Below are 21,348 nucleotides of genomic sequence, written 5' to 3'. Positions count from 1 at the left end.
AGTGACTGACCAGGGCTATATACCTTTAAAGGACATTCAAAGTACATTCCCCCTCAAAAGTATTCTGGGTACTGTAGTTCACCTCTCAGAAGGTTACGGTTCCCAGTCACATTGAACAAACTACAGTGCCCAGAATTCTGGGGACAATATGTTCTGAACGTGCTTTAAGGGTGCAGTTTGTATGCAGCCTAGGAAAGACCTTGTGGTCATAGTGGATATCTTGGTGAAAATGATGTCAACAGTTCATGTGGCAGCTGTGAAAAAGGCGAATCCCATGCTAGGGATCATTAGGTATGAAATAATGCTGGTATAATGTTTTTATGGTTCAAACTATCAGGGTTTTTTGTGAGTAAACTAATTAGCATGTTTCCTAATTTTCATAAGGAGAGCCGCAGAAATCCTAGCAGGTTCTGGAGCCAAGTTTTATGTTTATGTCACAGCTATGCAACCCGAGACCAAGATGGAAGAAAACGGAAGAACGTCACAGCAGAGCAATGCTGGTTTCTTAGTTTTATTTAGTAGTTCCTGCTGCCCAGAGCCCCCTGTGCCTGGTTCCCAGACGACAGGAGAAAGCCGCTCAGGAGTGGGCACAGCTGTTCCCTTTAGACCCACTGGGTTCAGTTTCTTAAAAAAAAAAATAACCACATACCTCCCACTCCCCTTCTTGTATATATCTTCAGAGATATAAATAAAATAAATTAAAAATAAGGGGGGCAGGGAGAGCAGCAGCTCACAATGAGGAGGAAAATAAAACGCGGGACTGAAAATTATTCACCACACGGCAGCCTGGTTTCAGGTCTCGCCACAAAACATCAGCGCATCAAGCTCCAGGCTTCCCCACCGCTTTCTATTGCCACTTCCCCAACTTGGTCCCATCCTCAACAGGCCCAAACCCTTGCAAGGAAAGAGAAAGCAGCACATTCACCATCAGTCTCAGAAAAATCTCATGCCAAGGTGATGAAAATTTCCTCAACGTCTCTCCCCTCCCCCGCCCCACATCCCGTCTCCTTCTTATTTGTTGCTGCTCCTCTTCTCCAACCTGCCTCTCTGTGCTGTAGAAAACATTTCCTCAGTGAAGGTTGAGGATATAAAGCAATTTTTTTAAAAAAATCTTACAGGAAATAATACCAGAGGATGGAACCGAGTGAGTCCCAGGAAATGCAGAAGGTGCTGTCTTCTCACATCCAGCCTGACTCTCAACTGGGAAGGGGCAAAGCATGAAACCCACCCCACCCCACCCCCAGAGGTTAAAAATACAATGACGGCAAGGACAGCCAGGCTGGGCGGTGTGAGGCTTGAGGGAGGCTAGGACGCTACTTCTCCGTCAGAGAGAGCTGGAGGATGCGCTGCAGCTCCTCTTCCTCCTCGCGGCGTTGGCGCTCCCTCTCCTCCTGCTCCCTCGAAGACAGCTCCATGGCCAAGCGCAGCTGCTCGTCAAAGCTGGGGTAGGGCGGGGGCAAGGCCGAGGAGCCACCCCCATTGGTGCTGAGAGGTGGGCTGCTCTCGGGAGGAGGAGGGCCTCCGTTGCCACCTCCAGACTCCACTGGGCTCAGGCCTGGCCCCGCTTGAAGGAACATGCTCTCCTGGATAGCCCTGAGAGGACACAGAACGAGAAGGAGGCATCAGCAAACAGGGCAGCAAGATATGGCTACTTGGTCATGCTTCTCAGGCCTGGTTCAGGCAAGCTTGCTCAAGCTGTCTCAGATATGTCCCAACACCCTCAGCCCCACACTTCAAATTGCTCTCAGAAATGAACCAGGGGCCAGTACAGTTGTTTAAATGTTGGTGATACGTTTGAAATACCTGGTCCCATTTCACAGTCTAGTAGTTGCATTTTGCATTAATTACAGTTACTGGGCAGTTTTCAAAGGTACTCCCGTGTAGAATTTATTTCAGTAGCCAAGCCTTGAAGTTACCAGGGAATGGAAACCCAAAGTATAGGCTACCCCCTTGCCCAGGGCAGAGCCACAAGCTGGTGCTCTGTCCCACCTGGGCCTCTAGTGAGAAAGTGGGGTGTAGAAGCCCCCTAAACCGTATTCTTCAGAGTAGAATCCTATGCAGAACAGACTGAATAGCATTCTCTGGACATAGGCATTACCCATCAACAATTTTTCCATCTTATCTGGATTGGATAAACAGCAGTCATCTAGCCTTTGAAAGGCTTGTGTTTTTTCTTCCTGTTGTCCCCAGATTGTTGCGTTGCATCACAACTGTGGGAGGGTTCCCTGCTGGGCAGCAACTCAGGAAATGTAGGAGAAAGGGGAAGAGGCTACTGCTTGTAGTGAAGAAAACGTCTCTCTGCCTGCACAGGCCACACCACGACCCAGGGGCTTCCCCCCGCCCCCCATTTGTTCCCTGGTTTTCACTCCTTGTGCATTTCTATGCCCTACAAGAAGCCTGAAGGATCTCCCGTGATGCAGTCTATGTGTGCTCTTACCTACACTGCTATACTCTACACCTCAGCAAAGGGCTTGCACCAGTTCTGGATCAGTGCAGGGAATGTTCACACCAATTCTCTCAAAACAGCTGTTGTTTACTGCTGAGATTACTGCCAGGGCAATTTTGCACAAGCAGTCTGTTTCAGTGACGAGAATAAAGCATCTTGTGGTACTGTAAAGACTGTGGCCATTTTGCGTCATGAACTTTTTGAGGGCTAAAGCCCATTTTGTTAGACGGAGTGGCTGCCAAAGTGGGAACCTACCCACAAAGTAGAGAGTGAACCTTTCTTTCCACAAGGTGAGGCCAACCTCCCCACCACAAGCAATACAAAAGACAGCAGCAGGTTTGCCACAATACTAGCAGAGCACAAATAAACTACATTCATGAAGGAACATTCTTTCACCTCTGGTGGACCTGCCCTAAAGTGAAGGCCTTTTGGGAAATGATATATAATGAGTTAAAAAAGGTATTTAAGTATACCTTCACCAAGAAACCAGAGGCCTTCCTTCTGGGCATGGTCGGCCAGAACGTGTTAAAGAAGGATAGAACATTTTTTATGTACGCTACAACGGCGGCAAGGATACTTATTGCTAAGAGCTGGAAAACCCAAGATCTACCAACACTGGAAGAATGGCAGATGCAGCTGATGGACTATATGCAACTGGCTGAGATGACTGGCAGAATCCGCGACCTGGGAGAGGAGAGGGTTGAAGAAGACTGGAAGAAATTTAAGATTTATTTACAAAAGTACTGTAATTTGGTTGAATCCTAACAAGGAAGCCAGAGCAGAAATAACTGTCTACCATTAAATTATAATTTTTTTATTTGAGTTTAACCTAAATATTGCACTTAAGAGTATAAACAAGATGATAATTTGCTTGGAAAAATTCGTTTTTAATGATGAGAGTGGAAGCGGGAGACGTGAGGGAGTCCGCAATAGAATGAAAGATGTTATGAAACCTATTTTGTTTGTTAAATATGTATCTGTAAAAAATCTTAATAAAATTTTTTTATAAAAAAAAAAAAAAAACTACATTCATTTGATTGTATCTGGTGGACCCACTCAGAGCAGATGTGACTCTTTCTCAACAAGGATCTGCTGGGGTGACTAGGCATAGCAAGCTGAATCAGGTAAATAAAGACCAAAAGGAAGACAAATATGTTAGTTAAGTAGCCACTCCTGGTCTTCATCAAGTCCAAGTTTCACTGCAACAAACTTGGTGATGAATTTCAGCTAATGGCTGAAGTGATCTGAAAGCACCTAAGGCCATCTCTTTACTGAAGGTGTGAGCCTGGTCAGTGCCTGGGAGACCACCTGGGAACCATCTGTATACTAGAAGAAAGGTGGGATATAAATGTAAGAAAAATTAAAGAACCCCCCCCCCCGGTCTGGTCTCACACAAGAATTGCCATTTGAAACTTTGTGGTCTGCTTGTACTTTTAAGGAGGGGACCTCAAGGTCTGTTTCAATAAGTTCTGGGAGACTGAAATGCTCCTCTTGCCTTGGCTTCTGTGACTATTTTCATGTCTGATTTGTGTCTGTTTATTCCTTCATGTCACAACTGAGCAGTCTGACCCATGTAAACAACGACATTGTCAGCAGATGACAGTATACGTCACATGAGAAGAGGCACAGGCCAATGAACCCTTAATGGAATGGCTGATGTTATTTGGTCCTGAGATAGCGTTTGAGTAGACACAGGGGCTGTCTGCACTGCTTGAATAGTAGGAGTAAACTAAACTGCAGTGTTGACAACACAGAAGAAACAAACTAAATTCCTGCATTGCAGGGGGTTGGACTAGATGACCCATGTGGCCCCTTCCAACCCCACAATTCTAAAATTCTGTTATCTCAGAAGTTACTGCTGGGAGTAAATTCCTGCTGCTTGAGAGCATAGGTGCAAATGTGCCTTGAGTCTTCTCTCAACTGCTGAATTTTAAGGAAGCTCTGTGCTTGTAGAGCAATGGGTGGTTACTCATACCAAAAAACTTCCTTCAGGCTCTCTCAGCCTTCTCAGTTCTGTTGGCACCGTTCTCCAATTGGTGCCGGAAAGCGGGTGGTGCTTGCTTTCCACCCACTGGCAGACTGCAATTGTTTAAGAGATTTTCAAATTATTATTAGAAATAAGAACTGGCACCGTTGCAAAAACCCACAGAGGAATCTTACAGCTGAATGTGAAATATCACAAGCGCCTCCCAAAAAAGCCCCCATCCATGCCCCCAGAAGGATATAAAGCTGTACATCAAGACAGCCTTATTTTCCTCACGCAGAAGAAGATCCACGTGACAGATCAACAATCACACTTCATACTAGGCAGAGTGGCCAAATGTATGAGAGAGTAAGGTGAAAGGAGGTGGTAGGAAAACCAGCTAGGTCCACACAACACCCACAACTAGGAAGGCTGAAGAGGGGAAATTTCTCCAAATACATTTGCATCTGCTTGAGCTGGAGGATTTTTACCCATCTTCAAAGTGCTTACAATCTGAACTATGCCAAGCTCAGTTTCTCGTAGCACCTATGCCAATCCCAGGCAAACTCCATTCATGGGTGACGCACTGGAAGCTAATTCAGGCACGCCCCAATTCCTTCATTGCCATCATGTTCCCCAAGAGGGCATTCCCATTCTGCTTGGGAAGAAAAGATGAGGGAAGGGGAATGTGAGGTGACCGAGGAAGAGGCCCTGCACCCCGCTTTATAATGGAATATGAAGGAAAACAGCTGGGGAAGAACACTGCATTCAGCCGATGGGAGAGGTCCTGTGAGGATATGGAGATCCTGCTCAGTTCTGTCTGCTTTTCCTTAAACCCCACTGAGGCAGTGAAATCCTTGAAACGGTATCTGGAAGCAGTGAGGGTGTGGATGAGGCCTGGCAATCCAGCTAAGATGGAATTGCTGCTGGTGGGTGGACCAAGTGACCACAAAGTAGGTTTTAGAAAATAATACACCTTAATGTACAGGTTGCAGAACTGAATTCGTAATACAACCTCTTCCTTCTTGCTATGGAAACACTCACCGTTCCAACTGTAGCTCCTCATCATAGGACGGAGGATTGGATCCTGGCCGTGTGTTGGTTAGAGCTTCCCAGATGGTCACCTGGTGTAACACACAAGAATGAATATGCTAAAACCGATAGCAAAGAGGCAGAATGGGTGTGTGTTCCTGCTGTAACAGGTAATAATTTGAGGCTTGGACTTGGAATAATGCTAAAATAATAAGCCATAATGCTTTGGTTAAGCCATGGACTCTCTGGGAGGTCTGAGACAAGCCATAATCTGATGGCCTCAGGTTCCACCCCCTCACACAAACACACACACACATGCAAAAAGGAAATATATAATCACCAGTTCCTACTGGGATGTAAAAGCCTTAATGAGATCAAGGTTTGCAAAGCACTCAGTGCTACATTTATAAGTGGCAGCCAAGAATTATCTCCACTCTGAGTGCCAACAACTGGGAGTTAGTTTGCTACACCACTCAATCCAACCTCTACTTGGTCCCCGCACAACCATCCGGGCACCATGTGCCCTCCCTCCAAGAACCAGTTAGTCATGCCTGCCTGCTATAATGGACCTGTTTTCACCCCAGTGCAGGCAGGTTTCCGCCTTCCCAATCACCTGGTCTGTCTCTGTGCCAGCATCCAGGAGGCTCTGCTGAATGGCGAACTGGAGCAGGTCATCATCCTCGTCCCGCATGGGCTCTGTACGACCTGCGCCCAACATTGTATAGCCCTGGGGCACCTCAAAAACTGATGGGTCCACCTCGCAGGGGAAAGGGTACACTGGGGGAGGAAGGGAGAACAATGGTTAGCACGCTGGCCAACGGACTACGCAACTTCTGCAATGTCCTGTGTCACCGAAGACCAGTCCCTTCATCTTTGCCTCACTTTCTCCACCCATGAAAAGGGCTCTTTAAAAGGACAAAGGACATCTCCCTAGGGCCTAAGGCAAGCAGAAATGGGCTGGGCCTCTTTAACAAAAAGTCCCTCCTGATGGTCACTACTTTGCAGGAGAGACTCAACACGCACTGGAAATTTAGGTTTGCGCAACTGAAGTGGACTGAAGGGCTCTGTTGCCCTCGCACAAAAAATTGCTGTTTTAAAAAGAATCCAGCTTTTTTGCAATTTGGGAAGGGGTAGGGAAGTGCACTGAAAATTGCAGGGTGAGCAAATGACTAACAGGAAGCCAAACCAACAGCCTGCAAGCAAATCAGGATGAATGTGGGACGAATGCTTGTTGGGGCATAGCTGGCCCACAAACCAATCAGAATGAATGCTCAATAAAAACCAGATACAATCTAACCTCCGTGTAAGCTTTGCGCAAGCAAATCCAGGTAAAAGTTGAATACACAGGTTGTCTGCATGAGCCTAAAGGTGGCAACAAGCAGGCATAGCTCCCACTTTCTCAGGCACATCAATGGGAAACAAAAGGAACATGGCTGTGCTAGCATTCTTGAAGCAGAAAGACTTGATGTTTAAAAAAAATGATGATAAACACCTTGAGCCAATATGTCCATTTTTAAAATGTGATGGTCAGTAGCGGGATCATGGAGAAGGATGTGTCAGTTCTAGAAAGCATGCTTTCCCTTCCACAGAGGAGTCACCCGTTTTCCAGTCACTCAGACATCTTACACTTTCACATCTCCTCCTTAACCCTGTTGTCTCCCAGTTCTGCAATGTGGGCTCACGGCCACTGCACCCTAATGCTGCCTCCCTCCCTCTCCCAGCCTGCAGGAACATCCTCCACCTCTTCCACTCTTCTCCCCCCTCCAAGGTTTAGATTAGCTGTTGGAAGTCCTGACCATGCCTCCCACCCCATCCTGCTCCTCCTACCTTTGGTGTTGTTGGCTGCCTCTGCCCCAGCAGTCGGCTCCTCGGTGCTCTCTGGGGTGTGGGTGGGAGTACAGATTCGCACTGAGCTCAGCGGCTCATCACAGCCGCACAAGTTACTAAAAGTGATCCGGGCATTCAGCACGTGGAAGAGGGGGATTTCTGGGGAAAAGAAAGAAAATGTACAAAGGAAGGTTGGGAGGTTGGTAAACCTCTATTTTCAAGCTTCACTGATTTCCCTCATGACCACTCCCCTCTCTAGGACATTATCCCTTTCCCCACAACAAAGGCTGAGGGTTTCTCCAAATTGGGGACTGCACTATAAAATAGTATGATACAGCTTTAAATATAAACATTCATGGCTCCCCCCAAGAATTCTGGGAGCTGTAATTTGTTTCTGAGAGTTATTAGGAGATACTTATTCCCTTCATAGACCTGCAATTCCCAGAGTTCCCTGGGAAGAGGGGCTGATTGTTAAACCACTCTGATAATTTTGGCTTTGTGAAGAGAAGAGGGAACTCTTTAACAATTCACAGAACCCTCAAACTACAGTTCCCAGGATTCCTGGGGGAGGGGGGACAACCCATGCCTGCTCAAAGTGGTATGATACTGCTTTAAATTTAAAGTGCAAATGGATTTAGGTTTTTCTTTTCTGTAGGTGTATTCTGCAATAATAGTGCATTGGTGGTGCATTTATAGCAGACATCATTCTGCTTTATTAGTTGTTCTGAGATGTTTTCCCAAAGTTATTGCATTATTGCCCTCTGGAGGGGCACTCTTGCACCCACCCAAGAACATTTGAGGTATGAAATGTTACAGGATTTCACCAATTTGAAATGAAGCAGTATGTCCGCTCTGAAACCTTTGCAGGCACAAATGACATTGAAAGCAAGGTTGTGTATGAACTACCCCAATACCTTCATGAGCACAAATCATTATGGATGTACAACAGAAAGAATGTCTGGAGAGGCGTAACCCCACAGCTTCATTCTCTGCCTTCCTTTTTCTCTCTTCCCCTCTTGATCTGCCTCTTGTCAGCTTGTCTCCATGCCCCCCAACCCACCCTGAGTAGATAATGCCCCCCCAACCAGCCAGGCTTCACACCTCTCACCGATTTTGACAGGGAAGCCAGGAGGTAACTTGAGGGTGATGAAGTCACGCAGCTTGGCAAAGTGGGCGTTGCTGATAGCCATCAGGTCAATTATGGGCGTCACCTGCTCCACCAGGGAGAGGGGATGGTCCTCGCAGAGCCACAGAGTGGCCTTGAACCTGTCACACAAGGAGCATGTTAGTCTTCCTGGAGATTCCTCCAGCTCCCTGCCCCCTACTTCTGCCCACGGAGAGACTGGACCTGCAACTCCCCTACACGGGTGAATTATCTGCAAGGACATGTTTTTATTTCCTCCACCTTTTGTTTCTTACCTTTCTCTGGAAAAATGAGTACCTTTTGTAAGAGTTAAGTGCCAGCTGTCACGTCCTGACATCTTCTTCCATTTCTGACCCCACCCCACCAATCCATGCAGTATCCCCCATCCTTCTCACCTCTGCACCTTGTTGGACATCTCAATAGGGCGGCCAATATTGCGGGACTCCAGGTTGAAGTTGGGGTCAAAGTATTCCTCAGGGGTAATAGACGTTGGGTTGGTTGGACTGGCTGACTGCAGCACAGGAGCCTGCAAAAGTGAGGATCGGAGTCTGGATCTGGGCAGGAACTAGAACACTAACACTTTGGAGCCACACAATCCCTTCTCTGGCATATCCCCCTTGTGATCTGCTTCCCCACCTCATGTACCCTTAGGCTAAATTTGTGTGGCTGGGCCAGCATCTCCTTTCCCCATAGATGGACAGGATCTGACCTGGTCACTCACCCCATTCTGGGCAGCATGCTGCTGGGCGATTCCCAGGAAGGACTGGAAAGGAGTCTTAGAACCTGGAAGACAAAAGGAGGATGTCTAAGTGAATGAGTCCTCTCCAAAGAACCTACCACCACCTCCACCACTTTAGTGCAATTTATTTGTTATCTTATTTTTATTTATCTGAAATAGTTTTAGAGCGCCTTTACACAGCAATGTTCAAGGCGGCTAGTAACATTAGAACGACAAAATCCAAGGAAAATGCAGCAAAACAGTCATTGATAAGAGATAAAAGAGGCAGAGGCAGCAGATTAAAAAAGAAAGTGAGCTGCCTGGGAGGTTAAGGTCAGCAGCTCGACAGACCAAATGCCTGCCAAGAAAGGAAGATCTTTGCATTATGGCAAAAGGCCTTCTGGGAGAGGTCAAGGTGGGTCTCTCTCGACAGAGTTGCAGGGTGTAGGTGGCTACAGAAAAGGTCCTCTCTATTACGACCACAGATACCGATATCCATGAACTGAATGATTTTTACATTATGGGGGAAGATCTACACAAGAATTGCCAGATGCATCATGGAACCACCAGCACCATGGAATCACTAGGCTCCTCTACCTGCCATAGCCGCTAAGGCTAGCCCATCTACTGCCTGACATCCTCCTTCTCAGACTCCTTCTCCATGAAAGTGGGTGCCTTCCATAGGTCTGCATGGCCCAAGTGGTCCCTCCAGACTCCTACAGTTATGCTGTGTACATATTCCCATTTAGTCTGCCTCTCCCACCAGTGGTTTGGAAAGCTGTCTACACAGGACAACAGCCAAAATCCATATCTATCCTGTTGCTTCTTAGGCAGCAGAACCAGGGAGGAATGAAATGGCAGCAATATTCGCTCGGTGCACTTGTGCAATTTTTCATTCTTGCTTAGCCATGGTTCAGCTGAGCGTAACATATAGACCAGGCCAATATTCAGTATACGCTGCTGCCATTTTTGTTCTCTTAACCACCAGGTGAAGCCTGTAAATGGGAGGAGCACATCATGACTATTGAGGACAAGTCACTTGTGGTCAAAGGGCAGGCAGGAGCTGCCAAACAGCAAGTGCAGCACACAATTAATCGGAGTTCTGGGAATTGTAGGGTTAAATAATCCCTAGCAGCATGAAGGGTCATTGGATGAGTCAACACACCAAGTCACAACTGGAGGCAGTTCAACATCTGCTTTTACCTTTGTTGCGTGTCTTGTCCTGATCTGACAGGTGCTCAGTACGGGTTTTGGTGACAAGCTCCACGTTGCTGGCACTGTAAACCTGGAAAAAGGACAAAGAGACCGTTGATATCACCTGGTCCCATCCAACACAAGCCCTGATTCCTCAAAGCAGTGAAGCTAAGCTAAACTTTGCTGAATTTTTCAGATTTACACACATAAGGAACAGGAATGGGGGAAGAGTTGTACCTTGGCTTCATAGCCGCTGATGTTTTCCATCTTCTCAGAGCGCCAGCCCCAGATGCCAGACTTGTTCCTGGAGAGGAAAGCCCTCAGGTCAAGAGTGATAGAGTTTGCCATTGCAGACCTCAGCTGCCCCCCCCCAATGCAGCCTAAAGATAACCACTTTCTCAAACACCACTGCTACAATGGAGCTTCATCTCTTCCAACCCTTTTCAGACTTAGAATGACCTCATACTCTTCAGCCTAAAAGATAACCATCTCATCAAATGTCACTTTCTCTCTCTCACACACCTCTACCTTCACCTCTCCCGACCCTGCCCTTGAAAGACTTGGACTAGGGAGCTGCGAGTGGAGGTCTCTCCTCTGAGGGGAGATGGGGCATATGTGATAACTGGGCTGCAGACACCTATGGCAGTAGAAGCTGGGGCCTTGGTCCCCCTCTTTTCTCGCAAAACTAGTTGATGCTCGAGGGCCTGGGCAGACTTCATCCTTCCCAGCTTTGGTCTCATGGGCCTCATTCTGTACCATAAAAAGAGCCCTGCAGCTGGATCACATCCATAGTCCCTCTAGTCTAGCATCCCATTTCCCACAATGACCAATCAGATGCCTCTGGGAAGCCAGCAAGCGTGGTGCCAACAGCGCTCTCCCGCTACTGTCCCTTGACAATTCCGGTGTTCTGAGCAGCATGCGGCTGTCTCTGATCCTGGAGGCAGCATATAGTCATCTGGGTTAACAACCAGCGGCGGCAGCAGCACACGGTTCACACAGACCCATACGCTACCCTTCCCCCTGCCCCAGCTCACCGCTCAAAGGCAATGTTCTTGGTATCCAGGTGGGTGGAGACGATGGGCGAAGTGAGCCGGCTGGCCACGTGCTCCTCGGAAGGCTGCATGGCAGCCAGCATCAGCTCCGGCTCATGCAAGGCTAGAGACAACGTTTCAGTGTACACCACCTGCTTGTCGTGGTCAACCTCCATCACCACAGCATTCTCATCTGGCCAATGAGGGGAAGGAGAAAAGAGGGGGCGGGGGTAACAGAGAGAAAAGCAGTCAGTATCATAGCCCCCCCACCTCACCAAGCACACACCCATCTCCCCAGAAAAGAGATATTCTGACCTTCGCCTTTAAAGATGTAGCTGCGGCGGCCCCGCTGCCAGGTCATGTGCTCAAAGCCCAGCAAGGTGGTGTCAACCCGCAAGTTCTCCCCACGCTTCCACACCCGGTACACGTCACTTGGGCATATCTTGGAGACCAGGGGCACTGGTGATGGAGAGGAAGAGAGGGAGCAGAGGGCGAGGGAACATTGCTTAGCATCATTTACTTGTTTGCCACATTTGTACCTCACCCACAAAAACACAGGGAGCTGCCTTATACTGATCCATCTGGTCCACTGGCTCAGTGGAGCTGGTCCATCAATTTCTGTGTTGTCTACATCGACTAGCAGCAGCTCTCCAGGGTTTCAGGATGGGAGGCCTATCCCAGCCCTACATAGAAATGCCTGACTGAACCTGGGATCTTCTGTGTGAAAAGCAGGTGCTCTCCCACTGAGCTACAGCCCTTCAGAGAGGCACCATAGCCTCTGTGTGGAAGGTCAAACTGAGAGACAGCGACATGCTCCAAAGTACACAATGAGTCTCATGGCTGAGAGGTACTTCTTGCCCTCTCTGCCTGGCATCACCTCATTCCTTCAGAGTGTCACACTTCTAATCTCTGGAGCACGACTAGGACACCACGTGTCAATAGCATGGATTCTGCTCCTTGGTGAAGCCACGGCACCCACCACAGAGAAAGGAGAATGCTTCCTTCTTCCTCAAAATGTCGTCTATGTTTCTGAGCTCAGGAGGTTTTCTGAGCTGCATCATTTCCCCAGGCCAAACTCCTCCCTATTTGGATAGCTCTCTCCTGTCACCTGCTCGGGCTTTTGTGGACCACTCCCAGAAGTGAAGCACTGACTTACCCCAGCTGGTAAACTCCCACTTCATCTCCACGTAAAAATCAGGAGCCTGTGGAGATGGAGAACCAAAGTGAGGGGGCAGAGCACTCAAGTGAGAGAAGGGGCAGCGAGAACAGCCAATCCCTGTTCTCTAAAGGGACTACATTTTGCTGTGACCATAATCTTATTAAGAGTCACACTTTGCCAATGGGAGTTCAATTAGATCTAGCAACTGCTGGCTAGAAAACCCAAGAGTGCTTTTGAACATCCCAGGGGGCTTAAAGGAGAAGAGGGTTGATGCTTCTGGGATGCAGAGTAACTGCTACCGTTGTCATCTTGAAACCATGCTGTTCAAATGCTTTGTCTTCCAAGCCCCTTCGCAAGGGAATGTGGGAGGGACAAGAGTGTTTCCCTTCTTGAAGTATGCATTAGAAGAACATAGGAATGGTTAAATTGCAATGGTTCTGTGCCCACACAAAAGTGAGGGACTTAATGCTGGTGCTCTATGGAAGAAGTATCCAGAGAGAGGGTTGTGGCTTTTAATTAACACAAACACAACCAGAGTTTTAGAAAGAAAAGGAGATTCCAATAAGATCCTAAGAGAGGGCAGATTTGGCAAGATTTCTTCACCAGGGGTCCTGACAAGAGTACAGGTTGGGCACCCCTATAATAAAATATGTAGACACTGATAAATACACAAGGACTGAAGTTGACAGTACATACTCTGCGCAGTTTGTTGAGCAATTCTGGGATGCCGCCTAGGCGCTGTGTGGCCCGCTGGTAATCGCGATACTGGAGCACCAGCTGCACCATCTCTGGGTCCCCTGTGCTTACTGCCTCCTGCAGGACTAGAGAGGCAGAGGAAAAAAAATCAGTATTTGGCTTCTTGGCCCCACTCACTGTGCCCATCATCTCTCAAGTCCAAACGAGTTTCTCCTCTAACCTCACTCCCAACCAGGAGCAGACAGCCTATTGATCTGCCAAAAGGACATGTCTGGCTGCCAAGGGCACAGGTATCATGCCAATCAGTGCTCAGTTCCCAGGGAGACTTCTACCATCCTAGGCATGGCAAAGCAAGGCTACAGAAACTTAAGCCAGAGAAGCAAGAATAGGTGCCTTAAACAAAAGTGCCGGGAAGAGTTCTGCCTTCAAAGCACACATATTACCCCAGTACTGGCCTAGGCACTGGACTCTGGCTTTCATTCGTGTTGCTTACCCCTCAAAACCACAGCCCTCACGCCTCAGGTCTTTCATTTCTTAACTGCTGTCTTCCCTTGCTTAGCTTTCACAACAACCCTTTCAACACATTCCTTCTATTTCCCCCCTTGCCTAGGATATAAGGAGATGCTTCAATATGAACGACTGTTATTGAGCCCAGTTTTAGGTGGCAGCACTGCAAGGTCTCAAGCAGAAGGCGTTTCACAGTCGTGCAGCCTGATGATCCTGATGAACATGTGGCTCTCCAGGTTTTGTTGGACTCCATCTCCCATCAGCCTACAGCCAGCGTGGATGTTGTAAGTGCAACTCACCCCAGCTTTAAGCAGAGGAGACAGAAATTGAAACGGACTAACATGGGGCACATACCCTTGCCCACTGAACCTTCATACCTGTCCAGCCGTTGGCATTCTCCTGGCCCACACTGGCATTGTGTCGCAACAGCACCCGGACAGATTCCAGGTTCCCCAGGCACACGGCCAGCTCCAGGGGCGTTCGGCCTCGTGGGTCCAGCATCTCAATATCGTGCTGCAAAAGAGCCATAGGATTAATGAGATAGGTGGGCATTCCTTTGCAGGAGAACAAGGGCTGAGGCTTTCTCTGCGCTGGGGCTCATTCCTAGAAACAGTTTTCAGTGCTAGGACTCAGCAGGGTTTTAATGCCCTTGCACCAGTATCTCTTGCAAAAGAGGAAGATTCACTCAGAGCTCGTCCTCAGATAATGCTGTCCCTGACCTACAAGGACATCCAGGATACTAGGATAAAATTCACATATCCTATAGAATATCCGACCCAAGGGACCATGACGTATCATATCCACTGGCCAGAATAGAAGAGCCGGCCTTGTTGCTTAATCTAAGCTTACGCATGCTGATATTCAGATATTCAAAAGCCTTGATGGGACTGCAGAAATGAAGGGCAGCACATTAGGGCTACAGTCCAGTCCAGTTGCCCTCCAAGGAAGAATGTCATGGCAAGGAGACCAACCTGGCCCCGACCACCAGCCAGAGAACCATCAGGCTACATGGAACTCACCTCCCCCCTTCCTACTCAGCTTCAACTCCCCCCAGGACTGTAGAATCAAAAGGGAGAAGTTTGAAGCGCTTGCCGCTCAAAGGAGCTGGAGCCAACAATTCCTATTCAAGTGAGAACATCAGCAAGGGAAGGTTACCTACCCTGGCCTCCACTGAGCATAAATGCCCTCTCTTATAGCTCCCCACTTTGTTATGGCCTGGAAGGACTGATTTCTCTCCCACTCCACTTCCCTTTCCTTGTGTGTCTCGTCTTTTCAGTTTGCAAGCTGCTGGCAGGGCCTGACTCTGTTTTTGAACCACTTTGGGAGACTCTTGATTGCTTGAAAAGTGGGGGGAAATCTAAGTATGTATGGAAATCAATTAATGTTGTGTCTTGGCTTTCTGATGAAAGGACCTTCTTTGCAATGGCAAATGCTGCCTTGTTCCAAGATGCAATTAGAAGGGGCCATTCACCACAAAGGCCTTTGTCCCCACATGATAGAACAGAATAGGGACTAGCCCAGCTATATTGTGAAACAACCTGTTTTGTTTTTAATTGTAAGGAGAGTGCACTCAAGTGCTACAGAAGGAGAGTACATGGCTTATGAATTAAAGAAAAGAAACAAAAAACAAACAAACCCACAAGTAAATACGCTTTTGAGGGATGGATAATAAAAATGGATCAGGAGACAGGGCTGTAGTGCTTTGTGCAGATGTCATGGGCACCTTCCTTATGCTGAGGGTAGTGTAATCGCTTCAAGCACTGGGGCTAAGAATCACATTTTTTAACAGCTGATTACCAGCAATTCACCAACAATGGGAGTGCTTGCTGCAGAGATGTCTGGCTGGTTCTATCATAGCTCCAGAATCCTTCTGTGTTACCTGGAACAGCCCAGAGTCTCTTATATCCTACATAAGCTGGGCCTATTTTCACTCCACTTGCAGACTAGTTGACCAAAAGAGTATATTTGAAAATAGTCAGAATGTTATTTCTTCTACCACCAAGGTAAGTCATGTGCAGGGTGGCTGAGCATCCTAAAGCATCTGCAAAAAAGATGTAACAGCAGCCGATACCTTCAGAAATTCAGGATGTTACAAATCTGCCCACCCTGCCAAGCCATTCCCTTGCCTAGGCTCCATCCACTCAAAGCTCCATCCACCCAACACCCACTCTGAAAGTCGTAATTTGATGGAAGCACCACAATATTCAGAAAGAATTTGCCTCTGAATGTCAGCTGCTGGATACAAGCAACAGCAGAACAGTGTTGACCTCAGGCCTTGCTTGTAAAATTTTCAGATGCATTTGGCTGACCACTGCTGGAAACAGAATGCTGGACTAGATGGAGACACCTGACTTTCTCCAAGACTGCAACCTGAGTACAATGCAAAGGTGGAGCATGAGCTCTACACACCAAACCACTTCTTTGACCTCACATTTGATACTGCAACATCCATTTTACAGAAGGAGAACTGGTGAGACTGAGAGACAAGTGACCTAGCCAAATTGAACACAAGGCAGAGCCCCAAACCCTCCACACCATTTCCTTCCAAATATCTGCCCTGACCCAACTTTTGTTGCGATGCCACTGTATGCCATACTCTGAATCGTTCCTCTCCCACCTTTCCCATACTGCCCATGATTTTTTAGAAACAAGATAAAAGCAAATTCAGATTCTTTGTCACTCAAGGGGTAATTAACTCATGGAATTCACTGCTGTGAGGTATGTTGATGGCCACTAGCTTAAGTTAGTTTCAAAAAGGATTTGATAAATTCACAGAGGACAGGTTTGTCAACAGCTACTAGCCTCAACCACCAAATTAAATAGAACCTCCCTCTTCAAAGGTAACATACCTCTGAGTATCAGCTGTTAGGGACTGACAACAAGGCCATCACCGGAGTGCCCTATGTAATTAGATTCCAGAAACATCCGGCTGACCAAACCTCTGCCCCAAATTCCTTTCTTTTTCAGATCCTCCCAAAAGTCATCCCCCTAGATCTGTAAGTCAGTTCATTCTCCGTTTCCGCCTTCCAAAACAAGAAATGGGAACCATCATTATCTCAGGTACCATCAGTTATCTCCAGCCCAGTCTTCTTTTAAGCCATGCTCCCTGGTCTGCATTTCTCCCAGTTCCAAATCAGTTACCAGGCAGAACTCTTCCTGTCAGTCTCCCATACAGGTATTCTAATGACTCTGTTCTCTTGGGTCTATCTCTAGGTGGGAAAACCAAGAGTTTTTTAAAGAATAGATGCTCAGCCTAGTCCTGTACTCAGCTGTGGTCCATAGGGGCAGGCAGGCAGGCAGGAAACCCTGTGAATTTCCCCTCTCCAATGCAACAGGGTGCTAGAGCTGGCACTTGCTTGAAGGCTCTGATAATTGAATTGAATTGAATTTTTAAAAGAGACCCATACCAGCTGTGCATATGGACATCAATCTTTAAGGATTATTTTGCCTTTCTCCCTTTTTCTCTTTTCCAAAATGGTGGCTATCAGTGCACTAAACATGAAGCCACCACAGGAAGGTTGTTTTTTTTTTTAAAAAAAAAAAAACACTAGGCCTCGATTGCTAGAGGATGTTATGGGACTGAGTATCACGGCACCCTTCAGATCCAACTGAGTGTGCTGATCCCTCGCGTGTCTTGCCCTCATGTGCCCAAATCACTACAAGGGGGCCTAAGACGAAGGAGCAGTGGATTCTGGGATTCCAAACAGATGGCCTCAAATGAGGATTGCTGTTTGCTTCAAAGCTTCAACTGCCAAGTCTGATGAGGAATTATGAGGTTGGGGATTCCCAGCCCAAAAGAATCATCAAACATCTATACAGCTATTCTGAAACCACCAGTTCGGCTGGGGTGAGGAGGAAAGAGTTACAATCTAGAGGTACAAAGAGAAGGAATGGAAAGAGGGGACCAGGAGCATTACAAAGGTGGGGGAAAGGTGATGATGCTATCACGACTGGGGGGTCAAGAGATGCCCCTTGGGCAGTTTTCCTGCTTGTGTGTGTGGCGTGGCTGGGAAGGGGGGGGGAAGTTAACTGGATGTGGCAGGTTTAACAGGATGCAGATGGAACAAACCTAGGTTAGCAGCAGTCAGATATACTAGGTGCCAGTATCTGGCCCTTGTTCATTCTCCCTCCCAGTGGCATCAGCAGCAGCAGGGCTACCAAGGGGGGGGGGGGAGCGAAGGGCTGGGACCATCTTGGAAGGATCCCACATCACATCCCCCTCCCTGGCTGCCACATCTCCAACTCCGGCTGGAAGGGGCGACCTGGAATGCGGGGTTAAGGAAGGAAGGAGTCCTAGGAGATTGGGGGGGTGTTGAGGGGCTCCCCCGTACCTGTCCCTTGCGCAGCTCGCTGTCCAGCGCCTGGTGCCGGTTGTGCCAGACGAGCAGGTGCAGGGGGAAGGCGTCTGTGATGCGGGCCATCCCGTCACCATGTCCCCGCGCCCGGCCGGGTCTCTGCTCCGATCCCTCTCTGCCCGAGGCCTTTCCGGGTGGCGGCGGCGGTGGCGGCGCTTTCCCTCCTGCTCGGTTTTGCGCTGGGCCCCGCTGCGACGGTGGCGGCGGCTGCGCTCCCGGGAGGAGAGGCAGGCAGGCAGGCGGAGAGGGAGGGACGGCGGGGCGCACGCGCGGCCTGGCCGGGGTTCGCTCGCTGCGGCTCCCGGGGCCGACCCAGAGCCAGGGAGCGGCGGGGCTGGGGGAGAAGGGGCGGGCCTGCGGGGCGCAGGGAGGAGACAGCGGCGGCAGGGGCGCGGAAAGCTGGCCCAGGCACTTTTCCGGCCTCGCTCGCTCCCCGCTCCAGCCCACGCGAGAGGGCCACGCTCTGGGCGTCGAGGACAGGCAACACCCCTTGCGTCACCACCGGCAGCGGGAGGGAGCGGAGCCGGCCGCCTTGGGCAGCCTGCCTCCCTCGTCAGCCGCCAGGGGAAGCGGGCGGAGGCGAAATTGCAGCCCCCGGCAGCAGGAGCCACGGCCTCCTCGGGGTCCCCTGTCCCCAGAAGGGTGGGCGATTGGGCCGGCTTGGCTCCGCTTGCTTGCTGGGGGCGGACGGGAAGGCTGAGGCTGCAGTCAGATATCCACCCGAGAGGAACTGGAAGGGATCCCAAGGGTCATCTAGTCCAGCCCCCTGCAGTGCAGGAATCTCAGCTAGATCATACGTGACTGGTGGCCATCCAAGCTCTGCTTAAAACCTCCCGAGGAAGGCGAGTCTGCCACCTCACCTGGAGTCCGAACACCATTTACTGACCGCAAGTTCTTCCTCGTGTTTAGTTAAAATCTCCTTTCTTGCAACTTGAATCCATTGGTTTGGGGCCTATTAAGCTCTGCCGAGTTTACTTCTGAGTAGAGATATATGTAGGATCATGTTCAGTTAGAGAGCCTTCTTCCCCTTGCATCTTGTATTATTCAGGGAAATAAGAATCGCACCAGGAGGCATTGCGGGTGGCTTCTGGTTAGTGGCGAGCTGAAACCTGGAGCTGCCTCCTACGCTGTTTGCCTTGCCAGGGCTCAGCTGTGAAATGTGGTTCAATAAACTAGTGCACCTAAGCATATGCAGAGTGCACCTTTCTCTACTGAGTAGGAACAACCAGGACTCCAGCCAAGCTTCTTGAACCTCACACAACTCATTCTAGAAATTAAATTCTATCCTACCAGTCCTAAATATGGATTATCCACTGCTTTTTATTTAAAGTTGTTTTGTGTATGCATCTTTGAAGCCAGAAGGATATAGGACTGGGAAATCATTTCTAAAAACACATTCCTAGACATGCGCATTCAGAAATGAGCCCCTCTGTGTTTAGTGGGTATTAGGTCACAGGTATTGGTCATCCAATATACCTCCGGGAGTAAATCTTATTCAGCTCAGTGACGCTTAATTCTGAGTAGACATGGATATGATTCTTGCACTAACAGTCTTTCAGGAATGGCTCCCTCAGGTTTTCACACGCAGGACCTGCTCTCTACCTGCTTGGGGAAGTGTTGCCTTGTTACAGACTTGTTCAGTGGTTGAAGTAACAAAGTAGTTGGCACCCAGTTAAACCTGAATTTGTTTTCACCTGTCATGGAGTAAACAGGCCTTCCATGACTAGGCCTAGAAAAATGTAGCACAGGAAGTGTAGAGGAGGCACCTTTAAAACAACAAGGCAACCTTTCCTTTGGAAAGGTTACTATTCCTTCTCAAGAGTCAAGAAACGTGCTCTGTGAATCATAAACCCTCCACCTCCAGTCATACACCCCAGCCTGTCTTTCTCTCCATTTTTGACAGAGAGGGGTTCCATTGGCTTTTAAGAGTTATGTGATGGGCAAAAATTCAACAGGGAAGCTTACTCCAACATGGCTTTCTTTAGATTGTGAAAAGCTCCCATTACACTTCTGCCTCAAACAGATGCTATTAAATATTGTTAAGAGGGATGGGGAAATGGAATTCCACTGGCCATGAAGGTCTTTTATGGAGAGAAAAGTATTCCAGCTGTTGTGCTAAGCTCCAGCCCAGCTGTGCTCAGTTTGTTTTGGTAAGTTCATTGAGACTCTTGTATCAGAAACAAGCAAGTCTTGTGGCACCTTCAAGAATGATTTGTTGTGGCAGAAGCTTTCATGAACTAGCACGCACGACATCAGATGCATGAAGTGTTATCCTCAGTTGACAGATAATATATACATGCACATAGCTGTAGAGGGGGAAATGTAAACAGTGGGTCCAAGAGGCTATAAAATGCAAAGGGTTGCAGCAGGTCTGTGACGTTTTTGTGCAGAGCTCAAATGTATACAAGATAAGAACAGACTGGTGTACTCTCAGCAGCAGTCACTATAATCCTATTGATCTTTCTTTGCTGTTTATTGATGCTAGTGTTTTTAAGGTGTGTTGTTTTTTCTTTTTGAGAGTGGTTGTAGTTCATGAAACCCCCCATATGGGTTCTATGGGAAGAGTGGGGCATGAATCATTTACTATGCAGTGCTAATTCAGCACTTCCATAGCATGTTTGCAGGGGAGAACCACAGTCCCCATTAGGTCCAAATTGAACAGAACTGAATTTGATGATAAATTCTAATTTAGCTATTTTATGCTGGAGTATCCCTTAGAAACCTTTTTTTTTTTTTTGTGAAGCATGGCAATATTGAGGATATCAGAAATGTTCTCCCACCACTTTGTTTATCCTATGGGGACAGCAGAAGGACTTGGTTTGTTAGTGATGCACTCTATTACTTTGGAGCTTGAGACCATAGGAGAGAGTTGGTTGGTCAACTATTATAATGCAAGAATTTCTGGACATATTTGTGTGCTTCCTACCATAGATTCCTAAATGGATGCTTCAATTTAGAGCAGGGGTGAGGAAACTTTGCTCCGCCAGATGTTACTGAACTACAGTTCCCATCAGCCTTGACTAATGGCCATGCTGACTGGGGCTGATGGGAGATGTAGTTTAGGAACATCTGGAAGACCAAAAAATTCTCATCCTTGCTCCAGAGAAAGGAAACAGAGCACCCATATCACCATGGAAAACACACAATCTGCATGCCTATGGTCCCAGCTTCAGTCTCCATAGTCTTGGGGCTGGATTCTGCCATAGACCAGCCTTCCCCAACCTGGTGGGCTACAGCTCCCACTATCTGTGACAATTGGTCTTGTTGACTGGGGCT

The 21,348-nt window shown here is 48.2% G+C and overlaps 1 protein-coding gene across 3 annotated transcripts; it reads right to left on the bottom strand.

Annotated features, from left to right (window-relative positions):
• Nucleotides 1-495: 495 nt before the first annotated feature.
• ANKRD13D (ankyrin repeat domain 13D) lies at nt 496-18,367 on the bottom strand. 3 transcript variants are annotated; one of them, XM_081922738.1, is made up of 15 exons: nt 18,049-18,367; nt 14,095-14,230; nt 13,211-13,335; nt 12,512-12,557; nt 11,671-11,814; nt 11,359-11,548; nt 10,562-10,628; nt 10,334-10,415; nt 9,134-9,195; nt 8,808-8,938; nt 8,377-8,534; nt 7,269-7,427; nt 6,055-6,218; nt 5,454-5,533; nt 496-1,593 (listed from the first exon to the last, which is right to left on the bottom strand). In XM_081922738.1, the coding sequence occupies exons 1-15, from the start codon at nt 18,136-18,138 to the stop codon at nt 1,314-1,316; spliced, it is 1,914 nt and encodes a 637-aa protein (XP_081778864.1). In that variant the 5' UTR covers nt 18,139-18,367; the 3' UTR covers nt 496-1,313. The 3 variants fall into 3 exon arrangements, with proteins under 3 accessions (XP_081778864.1, XP_081778865.1, XP_081778866.1); XM_081922739.1 differs by lacking the exon at nt 18,049-18,367 and adding an exon at nt 16,782-16,917; XM_081922740.1 differs by lacking the exon at nt 18,049-18,367 and adding an exon at nt 16,567-16,688.
• Nucleotides 18,368-21,348: the final 2,981 nt, after the last annotated feature.

The sequence above is a fragment of the Podarcis melisellensis genome (genome assembly GCF_964234715.1).
Source record: "Podarcis melisellensis genome assembly, chromosome: 1".
In the NCBI taxonomy this organism is placed as follows: domain Eukaryota; kingdom Metazoa; phylum Chordata; class Lepidosauria; order Squamata; family Lacertidae; genus Podarcis; species Podarcis melisellensis.
Note: the sequence above shows the minus strand (reverse complement) of the source record. Positions and strands in the feature narration are given on the sequence as shown.

Coding starts and splice junctions, on each gene's coding strand:
- ANKRD13D (XM_081922738.1), bottom strand. CDS start 18,138: ATGGCCCGCATCACAGACGCCTTCCCCCTGCACCTGCTCGTCTGGCAC. Junction 10,416..10,561: donor TCAGCGGCTATGAAGCCAAG/GTACAACTCTTC, acceptor TCCTTTTTCCAG/GTTTACAGTGCCAGCAACGT. Junction 1,594..5,453: donor GAGGAGCTACAGTTGGAACG/GTGAGTGTTTCC, acceptor GTGTCCTCTCAG/GGCTATCCAGGAGAGCATGT.